The 21,790-nt window shown below is 29.5% G+C and overlaps 1 protein-coding gene across 1 annotated transcript in view; it reads right to left on the minus strand.

The window, feature by feature from the left end:
• LOC100879009 (virus-induced RNA 1) overlaps positions 1-19,347 on the minus strand; it is a 100,328-nt gene extending 80,981 nt beyond the window's left edge. Inside the window, exon 1 of the mRNA XM_003704630.3 lies at positions 19,127-19,347. Within this exon, the coding sequence (XP_003704678.2) occupies positions 19,127-19,193 (67 nt within the window). The 5' untranslated portion in view covers positions 19,194-19,347. The remainder of the gene's footprint in view (positions 1-19,126) is intronic.
• Between the last annotated feature and the right edge of the window lie 2,443 nt (positions 19,348-21,790).

Genomic DNA, 21,790 nt, shown 5'->3' on the forward strand with positions numbered 1-21,790 from the left:
TTAATTCCTTATAATTTAAGTTTATTATTCGTTGGTGCTACGGATAATAAAAATGGTTTATTAATTTTAAAAATATAACAGCGTTAAGACTAGGGATGTGATACATAGTGACAGAAATAACAATAGATAAAATAATACAATTTAATCAAATAAATTTATTTCAATTATTACGATTAAGAATCATAATTAATTTTCACTTAACGAAATTTAATAAAGAAATAAATTTCGATCTTTTTATTCAACTTTATTCACAATGAGAGAACGTAATAATTGATTTCAGTAACGACTGAGAATTAATCCTTCATTGAAGACGTACTTCATTAAATCGAACTATTTTTAATCTGATAAATTCTTTAATTCAATATGTGGGAATAAAAAATTGAACTTTAATTTTCAATTAGAAAATCGTTCGGTTATCATTTATTGTTAATTAAGAAATATTTAATTATCGATAACGGTTTAGTCGATTATTTTTTAACAGAATAATTAGAAATTTAAACATTCTGCGAATAATTATAACTTCTCTTATTAAATGTATTAAGAAATTTCGTTGATAGAAATAATTGTTACATATTTACTTAACAAAGGAATATAATATTTATAAAGGCGATCCATCCCATTCATTATGATTAAAATACTATTTTCTTTATTCTGCGGATATTTACAAAAATATTGTACTGTATTCATTACACATTGTATGGACAGATTATCCACACAAACTGTTGAGTACAATATTCGTCATTTCTAAAAATATTCGACTCTCGGATATTTCTAACCGCTTTAGAGACGTATTTTTCATTTCAATTATAACAAGGAGAATTAATTTTATTTTTATTTATTTTGCTCGATAAAGAAAATGCAATAAAAAAAATAAAGTTCACGATTCAGAATTTCAAAAAATAAATAGTTTTATTTAATAGACTTTTGCTATTTATGCGAAACCCAATAATATTTCTTTTGAAACATTAGCAAATACCACTAACTAGTGCAGTAAATATATTTTTAGACATTGCAATTATTTCTATTCCTTAGAAATCGTAATCTTCGGTAAAATTACGACTTACTTCGTGTAAAAAAAGACAGCGCTGCTGCTTGAAATATCCTTTCGGACATGTACATATATCAAGACACTTTTACTTTCACGGCAATTGCAATTTATTTTCTAGCAAAAGGAAGAATGCACATTTATTTCTGTAACGGTTTTCGAAACGGATTCAGCTTTGTATAGGATGTTAATTAACTTATTTACATATGTGGTCAAGGACGTGAAGAGGTTAAAAATGTCATTCATTTATCCATGATTTACTTTACTTACAATTAGTATCAATGTGGAGATCTAAGAAGAGTGAAAACCCATTCAAATGTATACGATATGCAATCACTGAATCACTAATTGACGACAGGACCACTTTGTATAGGGTGTTTCAATTCTTTACCGCTAAATTTTGTTAAAATGTTCTTCGGAAAATTCCAATATTTTACCAAAGCACATATTCTTTATTAGACTTGTTCTTATTGATATGCGAATGATAAAATGCGCCAACACTCAATTAACCCTTTGCATTTTTACATGTGTCTCGACATTACATTCCTCTTGGGTCTATAAATAATTCAGATAAATAGATTGGTCGAATATATATTTTCATTCAGTTATTATTTATGATAAATGAAAAATGTATTTGTCATATACTTTGTACCATAGCAATACATTTGATTAAGAACTCATTTCTTGATCTATTTTGTAAATTAAAAAGTAGGTAGGTAAAAGAAATTAGGAAGTGCAAAGGGTTAAGGATTATGCTCCTCATGGGTTAATAAAAAAATGTATTCCATAATAAGTAATAACTTCTATAAAAAAGTCACAAATCAATAAAAATAAAAATATTCTACAATTTGTTTTAGAAATACAAATCTCATTTATATTTTGCAAAGACGTATTTTGTGTGGTTTTGGTAGAAATAGCTTCATGTTAACTGTTGGTAGTTCTAATGTTAATTATTTTGTACTTTTTATCGAAACGAATTTTTTAAATGTTCTTGCCAACTACAGCTCATTTATCTAATTCATTGATAACTGAATCACGTCAAAAACTATTATTGTTGTAATTATTTTTGTCGAACAATATCAAAACGGAATGACACCACATCAAGAACATGAAATCGGAAGTTTAACAATTTTATATCAGTAGGCTTAATGTAGTATTCAATGGTTAATTGCCCTCTGATAATTATCAGATCTTGAATGCAAGGACAGTTAATAGAGGAAGGTGTTTTGGGAATTGTCGACTGTTATCTCTCCGGTTTGCTTGCTTCTTGAGTGCATCGGAAACGAGACTGGGAAACACTAAACGTGAACGAAATAGTAATACAGATTTGCCAGCTATTTCACAAATTGTTGAATATGCCAACAGATCTATACATATATATATGGAGACCGAATGTTGGTGCCATAGATTTATAATTGGTAAGTAAATTATGACCCGGTCATTTGGGTCAGGACGATTTACAGGCGGGCGTCAATGGTCTGCAGAATCGTGCCCCAGGCTCTTGAAGTCAGCATTAAATTTATTATTAAGATTGGGAAGTGGGTGAGAGAAAAAAAGGAATGACCGGTGACGAGATTTTTTGATGAAGGAAAAATTGACAGAAGAAGAAAAATTCATAGAGAGATCATGTGTAATAGCGTGGGAAAGCATAGAGTAAAATCGCGTACTCATTAGGGCAGTGTAGTTCTTCCTATTAATTGTGCTAAGACTAGTTCAATAAGTATATTATAAATAAATATATGTACACATATAACCTTACATATGAACTTGATTTTCATTAAACTTTCTAGTGTCACATACAGTACATATAGGTCATATATTGTGACTAGGGCTCGTGTGAGTTCTGCGGGGAGTATAGACTATTTTACACCTGCAACTTGGCTGTGCGTAAAATTGCACCGATTCAAGAATTTCCAAAACATTTTACAAATTTTTATTATGCAATATGAAATTTTCGTCTTTCTTAATTTCCAAATTACGAAATCCCCAAATTTCTAAACTTTTTAATTCGAAATTTTCAATTTTATGAATCACCGAGTTCTCAAGTTTCTAGATTTACAAATTACGAAATTTTTAAATTCCTAAATTCCTAAATTCCTGAATTCTTAAATCTTCAAATTACAGAACCCCTAAATCTTCAAATTTTTCAATTTCCAAACTTTGTAAATTTTCAAACTTTGTTTTTAACTTTGTAAATTACCAAATACTTAAATTTCCAATTTTGAAAATTTTTAAATATTTAAATTTTTAGATTTCTATAAGTTATATAATTTTTAAATGAAATATTTGAAGCCTTACGTTGATATAAGGCTCTTCTCTAATTGTTGCGAATAGATCATGTTAATCAAGTTCCGCGGTAATAAACTGGCACACCCTACGTACAACTTCTGTATCTTCAATATATAGAATAAATTGACATCAATCAACTGCATAAATTAACACAGTCATTCGTGAATATTATAATGAAATAAATCATTAAAAATACAGAAAGTATTTTATGTTTTTATGACCAGATATATGTAAGTTAATCTGCAAGATGAGGTAACAGTATTATTAATTCGTAATGAATTGTTCATAAAAACAAAATTAATTAATTTATTAACACTAAACTGGTTATAACACACACAACATGAAAGTAAAAATAAATAAATAAACGATAAACCATAAGTTATATATCTATTAATTCTTTTTCTCGATAAAAATTAACGTAAGTTTCTAGAAAAGCATTTGAATAAATTTAAAAATGAAAGCCTATGAACCTCATGAAACTTGGTTCGGTAGCTTCAGCGTTAATATCAATACTCCCAGAATTTCCATTATAGTAAAAGAATTGTCATCTAAACTATCACATCTACTTCTTATAACCTTCTGTATTTCCATCATGATGGTTGATTATTTCGTTCCATAAATTCTAATTTACTTTTTCAGGGTTGACCTAAATCTAAGAATTCTGGCCTAGTTTTCACTTACAATGTTTGAAAACAACGAAGAAACTAGGTATATCATACTATTAAAGGAAACCACGATCAGCAAAACTAGTACATCATATTTTTCAATAAAACCACAATTGGCAAAACTAGGGCAGCATACTTTTCGATAAAACCACGATCAGTAAAACATCGTAGTTCTTTTCAAGAAAATACGAAGCAACCCAACGTTCATAGATCTAATGGATATAATATTAATCCGATTTATTTAAATGTCAACAAGTACACAAAAGGACAGACATTAAACTTTAAAAATGACAACTGGGTCAGACTTTTCTAGATTTAGGTCAGCCCTGAAGAGGTAAACTGCAACGTTTACGAAACATCGAGAAACTAAAACAATGACATGATGGAAACTTATGGTAAAAGGTCGTAGCAAGTGATCCGAATCATTACGGACATCACAAATACAATATAACATATAACATATACAGTCAGTGTAAAAAGTATTCGTACAGTAATTAATTTCAACAAAAATGTTGTGAAACGTCATTTATTAACAAAATTTTAACAAATAAAAAATACATACATATTCTTAGATGTCTATGTATTCTATATAAGAACGTGTATGTATTTTTTATTTGTTCAAATTTTGTTAATAAATGACGTTTCACAACATTTTTGTTGAAATTAATTACTGTACGAATACTTTTTACACTGACTGTACATACAATATAACATATTTCCGTAGTTGATAAAGATAGCGTAAGTCGAAATTCGAAAAGAATTAAGCTTTTGACAACTTTTGACAATTGTTAAAGAATTAAATATTTTGAATATTTGATATTATATCGGTTTTAATATATGATGAAAGAATTTTTGGCAAACGTAAATTAAATCAATAATGCAGTTGATTATTATGTGTATATGTCACTGAACGTAATTCGAGTCATGTTTAATCTGACAACGGTATGAGTCGGTTGCATTCTGATACTTGTATCATTTGCATAAACAGAAGTAAACAATTTTTTTATTGTATCGTTAAACAGGGATTCAGATAAGCAAATTTTATGTTATTTGTTTTATATGCTTTTATTTCTTTTCATTAAATGGTAAAATTACTTATATGGACACTCTGAATATACAAATTTCTGTATTCGAAAATATTCTCCAATTTCTGATATACATTTTTTTTAAATAGAATATTACTGCAAATTTTATTTGAATCTCGTAGCAAGCTTTTAGTTCAGCTTGACCGCTTTAGTGTAATCAACTCAAACGTAAAAGGTTAAGTATCACGGAACAAAGATATATGACTTACTCCACTTTCACAATCACCGGTACATTTATCTCGGTGCTACGATTATATTTCTAAAAACTAATATGAGGTAATTTACTTATTAATGACCACGTGCTCATTGGTGACCTATTTCTCATTTTTATTAAAAACGATAAATAATTATTTTATTTTCCGTTTCACTTTTCTAAACATAAAAAGTTTCAATAAAATTGTAATCCAAATTCAAAGTGGCACCGTTTTGCACATTTTCACTGTTTTCCTTTCGTTCCAGTTACCACCATAATCATACTAATAAAAACTCCTTTCGATTTCTCATTTCAGATAGAACGATCGTGCCAGCCAGTAGCACACTTTTCTTAAAAGAAACCTTGTACACATAATTCACTGTTAATTATTTTCACTTGAAAACAATTGCAGACATTCGCAAAATGTAAATAAATATGTGTGCAAAATATGAATATTGAGGAATTTATATCTTGCTCGTAAATTCCTAAAAACAGCAAGGAAATGAGATTGTAGACTAGAATATCCCCTTAAGGCAACGAGAAATATTTCTGTATTTGCCTTACTCAGCTCGGTGCAGAAATCTTCATCTTATATCATAGATTTCACAACAATAAAAGCATCGCGATTCCAGAGCTCGGGCAATTGTTAAAAAATTTTTTGCATGAAAGCAGAGATCGTAGCACGCGGTTGTGGACCGCGAATGAAAATTCAAACCCGGCGGAACCGGGCGGGCGTTCGCTCGAGCGTATTCTTGGCTGTCGGTACGCTATTTCAACGCAGACGGTTATTAAGCCGGTATATAGCAGGCAAAGGTACGTATACACAATAAACCGAGCAACTGAGCGTGACACGAAACGGCGCGAGGAAGCGCAAACATCCTATTTACGCTCGCAACGGATGCGTAAATACGTATGCACAGATAGAGGAAGAAAGTGGACGTCGAACGGTGGAAAAAGAGAAACGATAACGGCTATAGCACGCCTCGCGATATGCTGGATAAAGTAATTAATGATCGAACGACGTCGGAAGTAATTAGTCACGTATCCTATTCGCGACATAATTAAACTCTGACCAGGCCGATCCCGTGGCGCAAATTAATTTACGAGCGATCATGATCGATTGGACGCGTTACTGTCGCGTAAATTCGCAACTCCAGAAATCGTGGCACTTTGCAACGATTTTCTTTTTTTTTTCGATAGCTTTAAAAACGTAGGTCAAATTACCGTCATGCATTTTGACCGGATTTTTTTGAATTAGTTTGTTGCGCCATGTGCGTAAGATGGAGAGTAAAAACGAGCGGTTGCAACCTGATGACCTTGAAAGAGGAATAAAATGTCGACGTAAAGGACCATTATACTTTACTTGTCGACTGTAGAACTGAACAGTGTTTATATTAATTGTGGTGTTTGGTATTTATTATGTATGTAGTGTTTAATACTTATTACTTAAAAAGAGTAAATACTACATACTGGTTACTTATTCCTGACTAGAAAATAATATAGTAATCACAATATTGTATGTTGTAGGTTATATTTATTTTATATGGTTATTTAGTACCATATTTAATATTAAATATTGGTTATATAATAAATGTTTGTTTGTTATATAGGAAGTACTAAATATTGGTTATTTCATTAAAGACCACAGTACTGTACATAACATATTATATTTGTTGTACGAAGTAAATACTAAATAACCAATATTTAATCAATATTTATATCTATTTAATTAGTCTTTCTTTTACTGATGTATAGAATAAATACAACGTATTATATATAATATTGCGATCTCTATATAGTTTTTTAACTACAAACTACCTGTCTATATTATGTCTTGGAGAAATGATATTTGACATTTTAGTCACTGGTATTTTAAAACTAAACGTACGAGCGTATAATGCACATTAGCTTCGAAATTGAAAATAAAGTAGAAAAATAACTAAAGAAGGGAATAAATAAATATACACGTTAATCTCGATTCTAAGAATAGCACCTGAACAAATTTTGTAATTTAGACGGAGAAATTGGTGAATCGTTTATTTGGTCAGTTTGGTAATTTTAGTATTTTTAATGGACATTAAAAATAAATAAATGTTGCACCTTGTATTATTCTTATCTTTCTTAAATCTCTAGTAACCGATATTACAGAAAATAAAAATTAATTGATAATCTATCTCTATTATATCTTTGTGAATTTTTACTAATTATATCGTAGTTATGTTTTTTTGTCGTAGCCTGTTTTTTTAAATGTATTTTATTTCAAAGATGTCTTTTAAAATTATTTGTCTTGTTATGTGGACATCAAACTAATTAAAAAAGGTTTCGTTAAATGCATAAGAGCGTAACGAAAAAACAGGTTGGCAATTTTTATTTATTCATCAATTATTAAAGATTGTACAGAAACAGTTACTTGTTAAAAAATTATTCACGAATCACAACAGGGTGCTGCATTACGCCTAATAAGTTATTACAATAAGTCTAATAAGTATAGTAAGTACTGTACACTACGGAAATAATAAATTCTAAATACTACAAAAATGATAAATATTAAATACTATATGTATACATAATAAGACTTATCAGTTGCACAGTCAAACTTTCAGAGCACACAGTGCGGACAGCGTTTGATATTTTTCAAGGTCATTGGTCCGACTGCTCGTTTCTACTTTTTTTATCTTTATATACACGTCACGCCAAAGCAATTAAAAGAAGTCTGGTCAAGATTCATAATGAGTCATATAGCACAGGATTAAATTTTTAAACTCTTGCTAGACGATACTAACTTACTCTCGCACTATAAATTATAGTCTAACAAAATAAATCGCACTCGAAAAATATTCAAATTTTAATTCAAACTTAATACTATTACACAATATGTATTTTTGTATCTCGCGTATTCTTGATACACAAATGATGAGTAGCAAATTTTAGTGAATTAATCGTTAGAAAAACCCATTTTGGAGAAATTTTCTGATGATCTGTTTAATTTTGGGCTGTAAAAGAAAAATTGATCTTGGAGAAATCTACATAGTTATTATATTTCGATTTTTCTTCTTTTTAATCCTATTCCATGACACGCAAGATTTCTTATACGTTATAATTTCAATTGAATTTATAATCTTTTTTCAGTTTAATAATTTGTTGTCTTCTATCTGTTTGCCAACTGATTAACTAGTGTATGATTTTTGAAGGAAGATGCATATTTCCATTGTTAGAGAGTGAAACAATGAAAATATGTATTTACCAAGATGTGAAACTGACGAGCTTCAATATTCTTCACCGACTTACGTGGCCTTCTTATAATCATTATAATTTTAAAATAGTATGGTTTATTTATCGTGTAATGGTTACTTGATTAATGTTACAATATTCATTTTTCCAACCTGTAATTTGCATGAACTGTTAATTTATCAGAAGTGTGTGTTGATAAGATGTCAGCAGAATTTCTTGTAAATTTACGTAAGAACCTAAAATACAATTTTCTTTTTTGCAATTAAATTTTAGAATTTTTATTAGACGTTACTCAAGTTTGAAATATAGCTAAGTATTTTTTGAATAATTTTGTAGATATGAGAAACAAGAAAATTGGACGCTGGACTTAAATTAATTGTAATATAATATCATGTCTTTTCTTCTCTTTTTTAAATAAAAAAGATAACGTTATTATTATTATATGAACTAACAAATTATTTAGTTCATATAATATGTTATTATTATATGAACTAAAAAAATGTTATTATATCATAACATGCAATCTGTTTTTGTGCGTTGTATAATGTTTTTGTAGTAATTATGGAAAATCAATATGGTGACAAATGAGATAAAAATATAACATTCACCACCGAATACATCTTCATTGTACCGTTAATATACTATTTTCTTAGTGACTGCAGAAAATAAATTTAGTATAAGCAGCAGAAAATTTTGCGATATTGATAGTATTAACAATTAATCATTTCTATAGGAATACGATGGATAAATTAGTAGCGTTAAATTTATATTGATATTACTGGATATTATTTAAATGAACATATTATATTTCACTTGTAGCTTTACCGTGAAATTCATTTATTCAAATCTACCGTTTAATCTTCTGCGATTTTGTACTTTGTACAGTAAATTGCAATTATCAATGCTAATTTAAGCTACATACATAGCAAAAACATTATTTTCGTTCCTGACGGAATAACGTCAATATTATTAATCGAATCCAAACGTATTTTAGCGTAATACTTAATATATATTATTATAACTCATTTTATTAAACTTAGTCTGTAAATTTTCATATAATAGTTACATTCTAGTTAATCACTTTTTCAGTATAATCTTCAAATAAACATTTTTACTATTTTATATAAATTTCAAATAAACATTCCTATTTTATACAATCTTGAAATAAACATTATTATTATTTTATACAATCTTCAAATAAACATTGCTATTATTTTATATAAGGTGCACTTAAACAGTTAAATAAAATAAAATAAAAATATTCACATGTAAGTTTTTAAATCTCCTTATTTTATTTGTAGAAGTCTAAAATACTCATCTTGCAATGAACACTATTTCAGAAGTTGCCATTAATAGATAATTAATTTACCGAATAACAAAACGTATAGAAACCTTTCGTCTCTGGATTTTTATTTCTATGACCTACTTTGATAAGTATTTCCTATGAACGTTTGATAAGTATTATAATTAGCACCTGTTAAATATTTATTATTGCACAACGGCGCAGATAACTTTGATGATTCAAAATCTTATACAATGTTTGTAACGGAAATGGGTTAACTTTATCGGATTCGATAATGCTAATGTTTATTCTCTGATTTCTTTTGTTAAAAGTCGAAGTAAAAATACGACTGAACGAAGGCACATACTTCTGTCTGTTTTAACATCGTTAGTATTGATTCACAGACTAACGATAACTGAACTTCTTCTACCTACGTCTGTGTTCTCAAAGTCTGCAGTTCTTTTCTCGAATTATCTTATGTTTGCGAGACGAGAATAGAAAAAGTTATGCTCGTTTTTCAGAAATTGAATCATCATTTCGTTTCATCGAACATGCACATCGTACAATGAAATTTGTACCCCTCATGAATTTTATTATGAAAGACAAAAAATATATTCTATAAAGTATTTGAGATTTTGAACACTTTCCCAGGAATGAAATTCCTGGCTGATTCCTGGGAAAGTGCTCATGAAGTACCTACTGAGAAACATTGCTACTTGCGTACAAGTTGCAATTGCGATTCATTCCACAGGATATCATCAGTTTATTCGTTTAATTCTAAACTGGGGTTCGTAAAGTGCTGCAAATATTAATACGTAGCTACAGAATGTACTGCGCATGTAAGTACAGGATGTTCTAACATTGTACAGACGAAATAATACATTACAGTTCCTAACCATTTCACTTTTATGGTTATAACACTGACATATATGGAAAATTGTCTTAGATCATGTAAAATTATTACTAAATACATTGATAATGATACATATAGCAATTTGTTACTGTTGTCATAATAAATTGTATGCGTGATGAGCGATTAAGGGCCGTGCAAGCTCGAGTATCGAAAGCACGTCAGATTTTGAATGCCATAGAAAATGTCTGTCTACTCAAAAGACTAGTTTACAACTCTCCAACCATATTATCTGAGTTGAAAAGAATTACAGATATTTGGGAGAATAATGAAGATATAAACCATATGATCAATGTATACAGAGCATGCCAAATACAAGCTGTGACCAAAGCAAAGGGTGGAATTGCAAGATATTAACATGTGTTAAGGTGAAGTGGGGTAAGTTCATAAACGGGGCAAGTGCATATACAGGCTATTTTTATTACAATATGAGCGAAATTTTGCCATTTAGTACGTTTGTTTCACTATATCCCCTTTTATATTTCAGTTAAGAGTATCTGTTTGCAGTATAGAGTACTTGCATAATGCAGTAAAAAGCACTTTATAGCAGATTTGTTAATAATTCTCCTCTTGCCCCATTGCACATGAAATAAAGTTTCAAAGTATTTAACTTCAAGTTATGCTCTTACCCCATTTTTGGGGAAAGTGCAGATTAGTTGACATTTTAAACAATTTCCTATCAAAATCAAAAAGTACAAGGAAAATTAAGGTCCTAGTTAATATTAATTACATAGTAGTAATTGTGTAAAGTGTTCGATATCAATAGTGTTAAGTATTTACATAGCAGACTGAAAATACTTACGTTTAAATACCAACTTTACAAAAACCAGTCTGCACTTTTCCCACTTCACCTTAATAATAATATGTACAGAAGTGTATAATGTTAGTTAATAAGTAGCTAATAAATTATATCGTTACAATTTGAACAGGCGTTTTAGTTTTACGGAAAATGTAAAAAATGCTGAAAATTTGTAGTGTTCCGAATAGGATGGCCAGGGACTGTATACTTCCTATACTGACACTATAAAAATATATTTAAATATTTAGTCCTACTCTTTTATATTCGAAAATATTTCTTTAAAAATTAATTCTCATATTTCAATATAAATTTAGTTTAACTTAGTTTATTGGTTTTCTTTATTACAAAGATGGCACTTGAGTTACAAAGAATCTCATTTTTCCTAAGAACTAATATCATCATCACAAGTGATATGAATTATCAATGTTATATATTGTCCAAATAATTTATCTATAAATTTAGTAAACATTCATACACAACGATAGCAAAGCTAAAGATTATAACTTAACCAAACTGTGAGTTATTTATACTCGAAGAGTATCAGGCTTTTTCTTTGAGATCAGTTATCACACTCTTAACACGTTACCCACTACGTTACAGTTGATCGTCGCCTTAAATTTTGTATAACCGTAAAATTAGCAAACAGAATGGGAACACAAACTTCGGATAGCGTTAAGTAGTATGATATTAATGATACAAGTAAGTTAACTGGAAGCCCGACGGTGAAAATTAAATATTCGAATCCTTAATAATTAAAGGTCCGCTATGGCTTACTATATATGTATATCCATTTGTCTTTTGACACAGTCATCACGTTAAATAATAATTAGGTGCGAATGAGAAGCACCGTTATCCTTTTATTAAATCACTATATCTATAAACTTATAAAGTCTTAGTGAGCAGAAGTTCGTTTTTCTTGATGACACTGCGTTGCAATAATTCTTGCAATAAAAGGAATTTACTATTAGATAGCAGTAAAAAGTTTTTAATGTGACTGCCGTGATTTACAAAGTATTATAGGATCCAAAAATCAGGAAATACATATGTACAATTTAGTAGTTGAACATTAAAACTTAATATTAAATTCAGTTTAATAGTTGAAATTTAAATTTAAATTATTAAATTTAGTATTAACTACTCAAAAATATTAAACTCAACATTTAATATCACATACACATTTAATAAATATTATATTCAATAAATAACAGATTTAAATTTAAATAAATAAATATGTAATAAATATTATATTGAATATTAAATTAAATAAAGATTTAACAAATATTAAAAATAATAAAAGAAAAATAATTGTTCTTTTCCTTAAAACTATCTAAATATTTATCATTCTCTATCAACTTCAATGAAGAAGTTTATTACGGTGTCTTATAATAAATATCGATTTATCACTTTATAATTTAAATATTCAAGGATAATGTTGTTTGTACTACCTAACGATTTTTTCTTGAAATAGAAACTTTTTGATTCAACATGCAATATACATACATAAATTTTGTTATTCTAAATTTGAGAATATCAAGGCGTGTGTTGATGATTTTTCAGAAACGTTTTGAGTGGCTGTTAGATTTTAGAAAAGAATGTTTCACATTTGCGAGTAAGAGTGAGTAAAACATAATAAATTTTGAATGAAAGTATAAATTTAATCGCAATCATTCTAAACTTTATATACATTTTGTAAATTTCATACAAAGTTTGATTAGAAGAAATATTTACATAATTTACTATCAGAAGAAGCTCAAGTACGAGGTTAATTAACTATTAATTGCTTCATCGTGGTAAGAAAATTCTCAATTATGTACCATCTTATTTAATCCATTATTTGGTGCGATAAAAAGAGCCGAAAATGAAAAAACTATTTATAATATGCATCACAATATATTACTAAATTTAATAACAGTGAAAATCCTCAATTCCAGACATGTCACATTTTCTGTTAATTATACACCAGACTCCTTTTATACCCAATTAATTGTAATGACCCAAATTGATAATAACATTGCAATTTAACATAATTAACCTCAATCAGTTACAGTTATTAACTTATAACTTGCATAAACGTTATTAATTATCAAAAGGAAACCATAAATGAATTATTGAACGGGATCCAAATTTAATTTGTAATGTTAAATTGCAACATAACATGTAGTTTTGCTAAAAGATACCAAGTATATCTTTAACTTCTTTTAATGGGAAAGGGTGCATATGTTATTTCCTCAATTAAAAATAATAGAGTATACTTAATCAATGTAGTGAAATGTAATTACTAATATAATTAAATGTAATACATATCATCTTATTGCTCTGATTTTATTGTCATACATATCTGATGAGTAGAATACAAAACTACTTGTAACAAAAATTTTTTAAAATAAAATTAAAATAAAAGTCTACTAATATATTGCAATAGTATGAGATTAAATTAACAGTATTTATTTAATTGATTTATTCTTGTAATATTTATTAAATTATATTTATTTCGTAATCCGTAATACTTATTGTCGATGAAAGTACTATAAATAAATTTAAATTATCCAAGTAAATAAAGTTAAACTTAATCTATTGATGACATGTCAAGATATAAAATTAACTTCTATTTCAAACAAAGAATTTCCAGCATTTTCTTTCTCATTTTTAGTCATGAATTTAATTGTTCAATTTTAAAATACTACACTGCACATTAATTATGTTGTAGAATCATCGGACACCTGTATGCAGTCCAAGAAACAACTCGAGCCAACTTCTGATCACACGTAGGAAATAAGTCTTTCAGTCACTTCCGGTCACAGTGAGTCATTGAAAGAACATACAATACGCCTTGCTACCAACATTTAGAAGTTTTCAGTTGAATACAATACGACACGGTCTATAAATTACTCTGAATGCATGTAACCAGATGAATCGTTAAATAAATTACACAGCTATTTTGTACATAAATTTAATTTATCGCAACTGAAGGTAAGATTAAAATAGCTCGAGTACTTTTTTTAATTTAAACGTTCACGATGAGTAACGAATGTTAAACATTATGAATTTAAACATACGTTACTCATCGCGAACGTTTAAATTTAAAAAAAGTATTCGAGCTATTTTAATCTTAACTTCAGTTGCAATAAATTAATGTTTAAATTCATAATTTTTAAAACATTCGTTACAATCGAAAGTTAAAATGTATAATATTCTCTATTTGTCGTGAACGTTTAAATTTAAAAAAGTACTCGAGTTATTTTAATCTTACCTTCAGTTCCGATAAATTAAATTTATGTGCAAAATAGCTGTGTAAAATTTTTATGATGAAAATCGCAGGTAGATTATTATAATTGCATTCACACTATTATTCAAACTTGCAGTTTGTTACGACAGTTCATTTCATTGCAAAGAAGCGACACAAGATATCTTGTATATTAAAATCAATTATGCACGACAATGTTAAGTATAAATTAATCCAAAGTTCGTAAACTGACTTATTACGTTTACGAGTATGTTTGCAAAATTATATATACAAATGTCCTTTCATAAATACTACTAAATACAAACAACATCAGTTTGCTAGAGTACAATGTCAGCTAATGCCACATTAAAAACAGGTTTATTTTATTGTTCTCAAAAAAATTGAATAAAGGTACAAAAAGTGATAAAATTAGAAGTGAAAAGTCGTGAACTACAAAGTGGTTCATGAGATGCATTATTGAATGTGCTGTCACATGATGGGTAGAAAAAAATTCGATCTTTATCGTCTCGTTAGGTGCGGGGGCAAAAAAGGTTAGTAGAACGTATGTATATGTTGCGTTAGTCACGGAAGGGTTAATAGGCTTTCGTTAAGTAAGGTGTTAATTATATAACGCCACGGTTTCATCTCGCCACTTCAAGGACACCAACGGCATCTAAATATCAAGGACAAGACACAATTGTTCTTCGTCACATCAATTTCTATTATACTCTTTTGGTTTTCATTCGACAATTGTTCTTCGTCACATCAATTTCTATTATTCTCTTTTGGTTTTCATTCGATTACAACGCTACAAGTATTGTAGAGAATAGATGAAATTTTTCAAGACTCTCGACTACGCTTCAACCTACATTCGCTAAATAATTGAGTGCGTCCGAGGAAGTTGAAGCAGGCGAAACAAATCTTGACTGACAGGAAAGTTGGATCAAAACTACATGAAGTAAACTCGAGTTCGACAGAAATTCATCCGAACAATTATCTTCGGAACGAAACGGCACCAATTAAACGAGTTCCCCGCTCTTCCGTCCCAGTAAAAACGACGCCGACGCTAATTAGCAAAGTCTACGGTCCAAGTAAATTTCATAGTGAATTCAGAGACTGGATGCTTTAAGAACTATCTCATTACATCCAAAGAGATCGAAGTACAGCAAGGTACTGATCATCTCACAAATATTTTCAATATACAGGTTCTATTTACAATGGCTATTATCTCCATTCGATGTTTAATTACTTTCGAAAAAATTATTTCATGTAAAATTTACTGTAACTGTTAGATCGATAAAATTGTTACAACCACAAAAATTAATTGTTTATTATAACGACCGTTGTTTGATTAATTTGATGTTTAGATATTTTAGAAATAATTATTTCGTAACACTTCATTGTAATTACTTAATTGCAATAAAAATTGCGAAAATTGTAAAATTTATTGTAATTATTTAAAGTAATTTGATGTTTGCTTACTTTAGATAAAATTATTTCATATAAAATTTGTCATTGTTTAATTATAATACAAATTGCAAAATTTATTGTAATTGATGTATAATACACTAAAAGAAGAATGTTTTGAGATCTGAATACTGTTATGTATTTAATTACATATATTTCAATTTTATTAAGTATGTTACATGCTTTGTTTTGGTCTTACAAGTGGATAAAATATGTAGAAACTTTCTACAATTGAACAATAAATAACTGTTTGAAAAAATAATTTAATCTGTATAGTTCCATTTTACTGCAATGCGAATTTTTGTACAAATGTCGATTATATAAAAAGTCTATTAATATGGTAAATTAACAAATATTTATTTATTATGCTATTAAGTTTACTACCACCGTCAGCCACCCAACCACCGAAATACATAATTACTGTATAAATGCGTAAATATTGTATTGAATGCTTTTTTGAGATTTCAAAAAAGTGTCATGTGACTTAATATTTTAAAAACAACATTAAATGTTTTAACATAACATTTTTCTGTTATTATGGTAACAATGGTTATAATATATAATACACACATTTGCAAATAACAGTAAACAATTAAACCCAAATTATGGGAAGTTTCACGAATCAGTAATTAAGTGATAACAACAGTTTAAGCATCTGCTTCTCTAGATCATTTTATTTTTTATTTTACTTTACTTTAATCACACGTTGACTGGAATGATCAAAAATTGGTGGTACATATTTAATTTACTTATTAAAATGAAAAAATATAAGTATTATATAAAATACACATTAATAATTCGATTTAACAAACATTACTACATTAAAGGAATCATGACAATATCCTTAATTAATAATTACATTAATTTTTAATTTTAGCACACTAATAACTTGCAGTTGCAAACTGAAGTATTATATTAAATAATTATTTACGTACATATTGTTAGTACATATGTAAAGCAATTACTTTAATTATAGTAATTGCTGATTTCTAATAATCTTTACATCATTATATTGTATTAGATGTGATCGTTTCCACAATAATGACCGTGTCATTTTCTGATTGCCATGGTCAAACATAACCGCACATTTTCTCAATAATTTGTCTTCATTTTGCAATTTACGAATGTTTCAGTAAATCGTGTTTCAAAATTAGTCGAAATACTACTAGATATTTAATTGACGAAATTGCGTACTTAATAAGTTGCATTACTGCTAATGAAAGCTGCATACAATATCTAGATCATCAAACAATAGTAACTATTAATTGATACGATTGATTGATTGATTTTCTAAGGGCCTCGACTGTTATGATCCCTGGCCCATTAATTGATACGAATACTTTGTATCATTAATAATATAAATAATACAAATTACAGTATTAAATTGTTGACATTTGTCACTAATAATTATAATTTACACGATACCGTAGTTAAAATTAGAAATCGTTAGATTATCATTAAGTTAGTAGTTGCTTTTTCAGCCGCAAAACATTGCGATATTCACCTATAAATTACTTTTACTACACCCGGCTATCAGTCCTACAAAAGCTACAATTCTAGAAAAGCAACAAAAAGTTATCGTTAATGGAAGTGTTAAATGCTATACTTAACACGACTTGAACGCCGCGTCATATAGAACGAGCAAAACATTAAACTCTTAGAGTGCAGGTATAACCTTAATTTATACGCCATATTAAGACGTGCACGCGAATTATACCGGTGTGGAAATAAAACAGCCGTATGCCAATTGGCAATATTCCCGTTTGTATAGCTCGGACGAGAGGAAATGAGTGTTTTGTGCATACGGCTATCTAGCGTACAACTTTCCGCATAAAACTGCATAAAACAACGACAGGCTCTTGATTCGCGAAGTTTTATAGCAAGATGGCTTTGTTCTGGCATGGAAACGCTCCCTACGCGAAAAGTTAAGTCCATTTACAAACGTATGTACATACATGCCCCTGCATGTTCAGAAACGGAAGATTCATAGGCTAGATAAACGTAGAATGTTTAAAAGACGTCGTTACAAACGGGGCTATCTCACTTTAAGTCGCTCAACTACCATATCTCTATCCTTGACGTTTGTTATAAACGTTTCGAGAAGTTTCTAAACGCATAATTACGTATATTATACAAGCGATAAGTATTCAATACGCTATCCATTATTCGCAACAAGGGAAAAAATATTTTTTAATTTGATGTCGACACGGACAGATTGATCTATCTCGACTTAAAGATTTGTTTTGAATCACGAAACCAATACATACAATTGTTATGATGAATCATCCGACACCTTGAACCGGTTTGTTTCGTGAGGCTATTTTTAGTGAATATTTCACCGCTTAATACCCGGATAATATCTTCTATTGCGCACGAGAAATATCATATTAAGATCTCATCATGGTATTAGAAGTTTCTCATAGTCAAACGGCATGGAAACGAAATTGCAACGTCAACTGAACGTTCTGTACACAACAAACAAGTTCTGATTAACGAACGTGACTTTTCGGAGCGCCCTGCAACCCTCATCTACATATATATTTGTCCCCGTCGTACACGCATGCTCCTTTCGCTGGGAGCAGCATTTGCTCAGCTGTCACGCGACAAGATCACGAATATGACCTTAACAATTGCCAAGGAATTCGACCGCTTAGTTTACGTCCGCTTTTCCGGAAAAAAACGCGCAATTACCAGTTCGAAATCAAAACGTACGTCTAACTTCGTCGCGGAGCAAAGAAAAACTAATTCTAAAGGGACCTTCGAAAGACAAACAATAGTAACGATTGAACGAGAGCGGGTCAATCTGTCACCGTAATTACTTTCGAACAAATTGTTCCTTTACACACGCGCTATTCGTGCCCGAACTTTTCACTTCTTGTTACAACAGCCAACGTTTCTTTTCTCGTCTATTGTAAACAAAGTACATAATGTACTTACCGGGGAAGCTGTGAGCGCATGCGAAGAGGCACGCTGCCACGAACAATACGCCACTGAGGGTTTTCATGGTCGTCTCCTTGTGCTGCGTGAAAACCGTTCGGATAACCTTCTTCGACGAAGATTCGATTAGGACTGGCGGATTTGGCTTGAACGAACAGGATTGTCACAGAACTCACGAGAGGATCAAGGTCATTCACGGAACCAGCTCACTCAAACTCGCTTGACGCTTTGCGCTACGGCTTTTACCTCGTGCCACTCTATATGTGATCGTTCGCCGCCATTCGACCAATCACGAGCCTCCATGCGCCGGTCACATGGCCACTACATCACGTGACTAGACGGCGCGTCACTTGACTCACGGCGCGGCTTTTCTCGGTATTACTGATCTACCGTACCATATGATATTTGATAATTGTACACACGGGAGCAATGTATGCTTCCTTTGAATAACGTAAATTTCACATTTTCGTAATTTCCAAGGTTTCTCAGTTTTCAGATTTATACATTACTGAATTCCGGAGTTTACTCGAATTTTTACCGAATTTTTACATTCCCAAATTTTTGAGTTTCGGTTGTCTTAAATTTTTTAATTTATACACTACCATATTTTCCAATTATTAGTCTTATACGTTTTCAATTTCTACGTTTTCATATTTTCGAACTTCTACACTCTCACATTTTCCAATTTTTATTGTTTTATAAATCTGAATTTTTCTGTGTCATTTATAGTTATATATATTTGGACAGTGAGGAGCAAAATTGACTTGCATAGGAGAGTTTAATAATTTAAAAATATGAGGATTTAGGAAAATGGGGATTTGCAAACTTGGAAACTTAGAAAGTTTAGGATATGGAGAGGTGGAAATTTAGGGACTTGAGAAAATGGAGAACATGTGAATTTGGAAATTGTGAAACTTAAGAATTTAGAAATTGATATTAACAGATTTGAAAATTTGCATAGTTGCAAACTTAGAAATTTTATACTTTAGGAAATACAGTAATTTGAGAATTTGGGAATTTGAGCATTTGAAATCTTGCAAATTAAAAGATTTGTAAATTTTTACATTGGAACATTTAGTGACTCGAGAATTAGGCATTTTTAAGTTTGATAGTTTATAAATTTGGAGCTTTGAAGATATAATAATTTGAGAATTTGGGAATTCGGTTTATTTGGAAATTTTACAATTTCACATTGTTACAATTTTTCATTTTACAAATACGAAAATTTGGAAATTTGAAAGTAAGAATAAGTGACCACAGAATAAACATAACATTTTATGTTTCATTATTTGTTCTAGTATTGTCTTATACAATCAACACACAGTTCTGACTAACTGAAAACTAAATCACATGGCATAGGATTAAGTCATATGTCGTTTACTTTGTTTTAGATCTGAAAAGGTATGATAAAACTCATTTTTACGATGCATTCTCCAAGTTAATAAATTAAAATAATTAAGAAAGTACAGCAATATACTTTCATAATGTCTTCAGTTTAACAGTCATTATTATTAATCTGCTAGTAAGACAAGTAACTTAAAACTTCTTTTAATCGCAAAATAAGTCAGTTCCGAAATGATTAATCAATTAAAAAATTTTTAAGTAACCAACAATTTCTATGAATCATCAAATGAAATACTTCTCCTTTGGTTGTCATATTTTTCCTATAAAAGCCCGATTAGCTCTTTACAGTACGAACATAAATGTGTACACTATCATTTCCATCGTAGATTTCATACACGAGCTACATGATAAAACCGTTGATGTTAATAACAGTGAATTAAATGAACAATTCCGTGAACACGACGAACAGAATTTGTCATTGTTCGTAGAATCACAAGCACGTGATTTCACGTTGATGATTGGATATAAACACTTTGAAAGGCACCAATATAACTGTTTACAAAAGGTATGAGCCTATAACAATCAACGATAGCGTTCTTGTTTCTCTTTGTATCATGCGTTCGGAGTTTATGGTATACGTATACCTATATCTAGTAATTAAATTCGGTAACTGACTTTTCAAACGGCACATTGCTATTTGAGGCATTCGGTTAACGCAGGTTTCCTTATATCGCGTAAAAATTCCTGCTTGCTGTTGCAATAGGTCAAGGTGCAGTTACAGTTGTAAAAATGGGTAACTGCTTTGTTTCCTCGTATAGTTGATCACATTTTTGGACATTCTTTGAAAATAGAATAATTTCTTTAAAATTAACGATCTGAATTTTATTGAGTGTTTAGAAGAATTGATTTAACATTATATGCGTGGCAGTTTCTTAACATTATATCCGCGAGTACAAATACCATCTTGAAATTATTTTCATGTGTCTGCTGTAAATTATTAAATAATGTAAATGTAAAATGAGAATTAGAAAATTTATATTTTCTTTTGGTAATGATGTCTGGTTACTTTATTAAGTTAACTTTTAAATAAATGTGAGGAGAAATTTGTTTTTGTATGAAATTATGTTTTACGTTTATTGATTATAATGGAGAATAATGATTACTTCTTAAATGTTCCATAATAAATGCGATATATATATTTATTATAATTATAAGTTCATAATTAACTTTGCTATAGTCTTCAATTCAATAATATTTAAGAATCTCTACAAAAATATTATTTATAACATTCTAATCTTCTTATTTTAAATTCAAATAATA

The sequence above is a fragment of the Megachile rotundata genome, chromosome 2 (genome assembly GCF_050947335.1).
Source record: "Megachile rotundata isolate GNS110a chromosome 2, iyMegRotu1, whole genome shotgun sequence".
Classification (NCBI taxonomy): domain Eukaryota; kingdom Metazoa; phylum Arthropoda; class Insecta; order Hymenoptera; family Megachilidae; genus Megachile; species Megachile rotundata.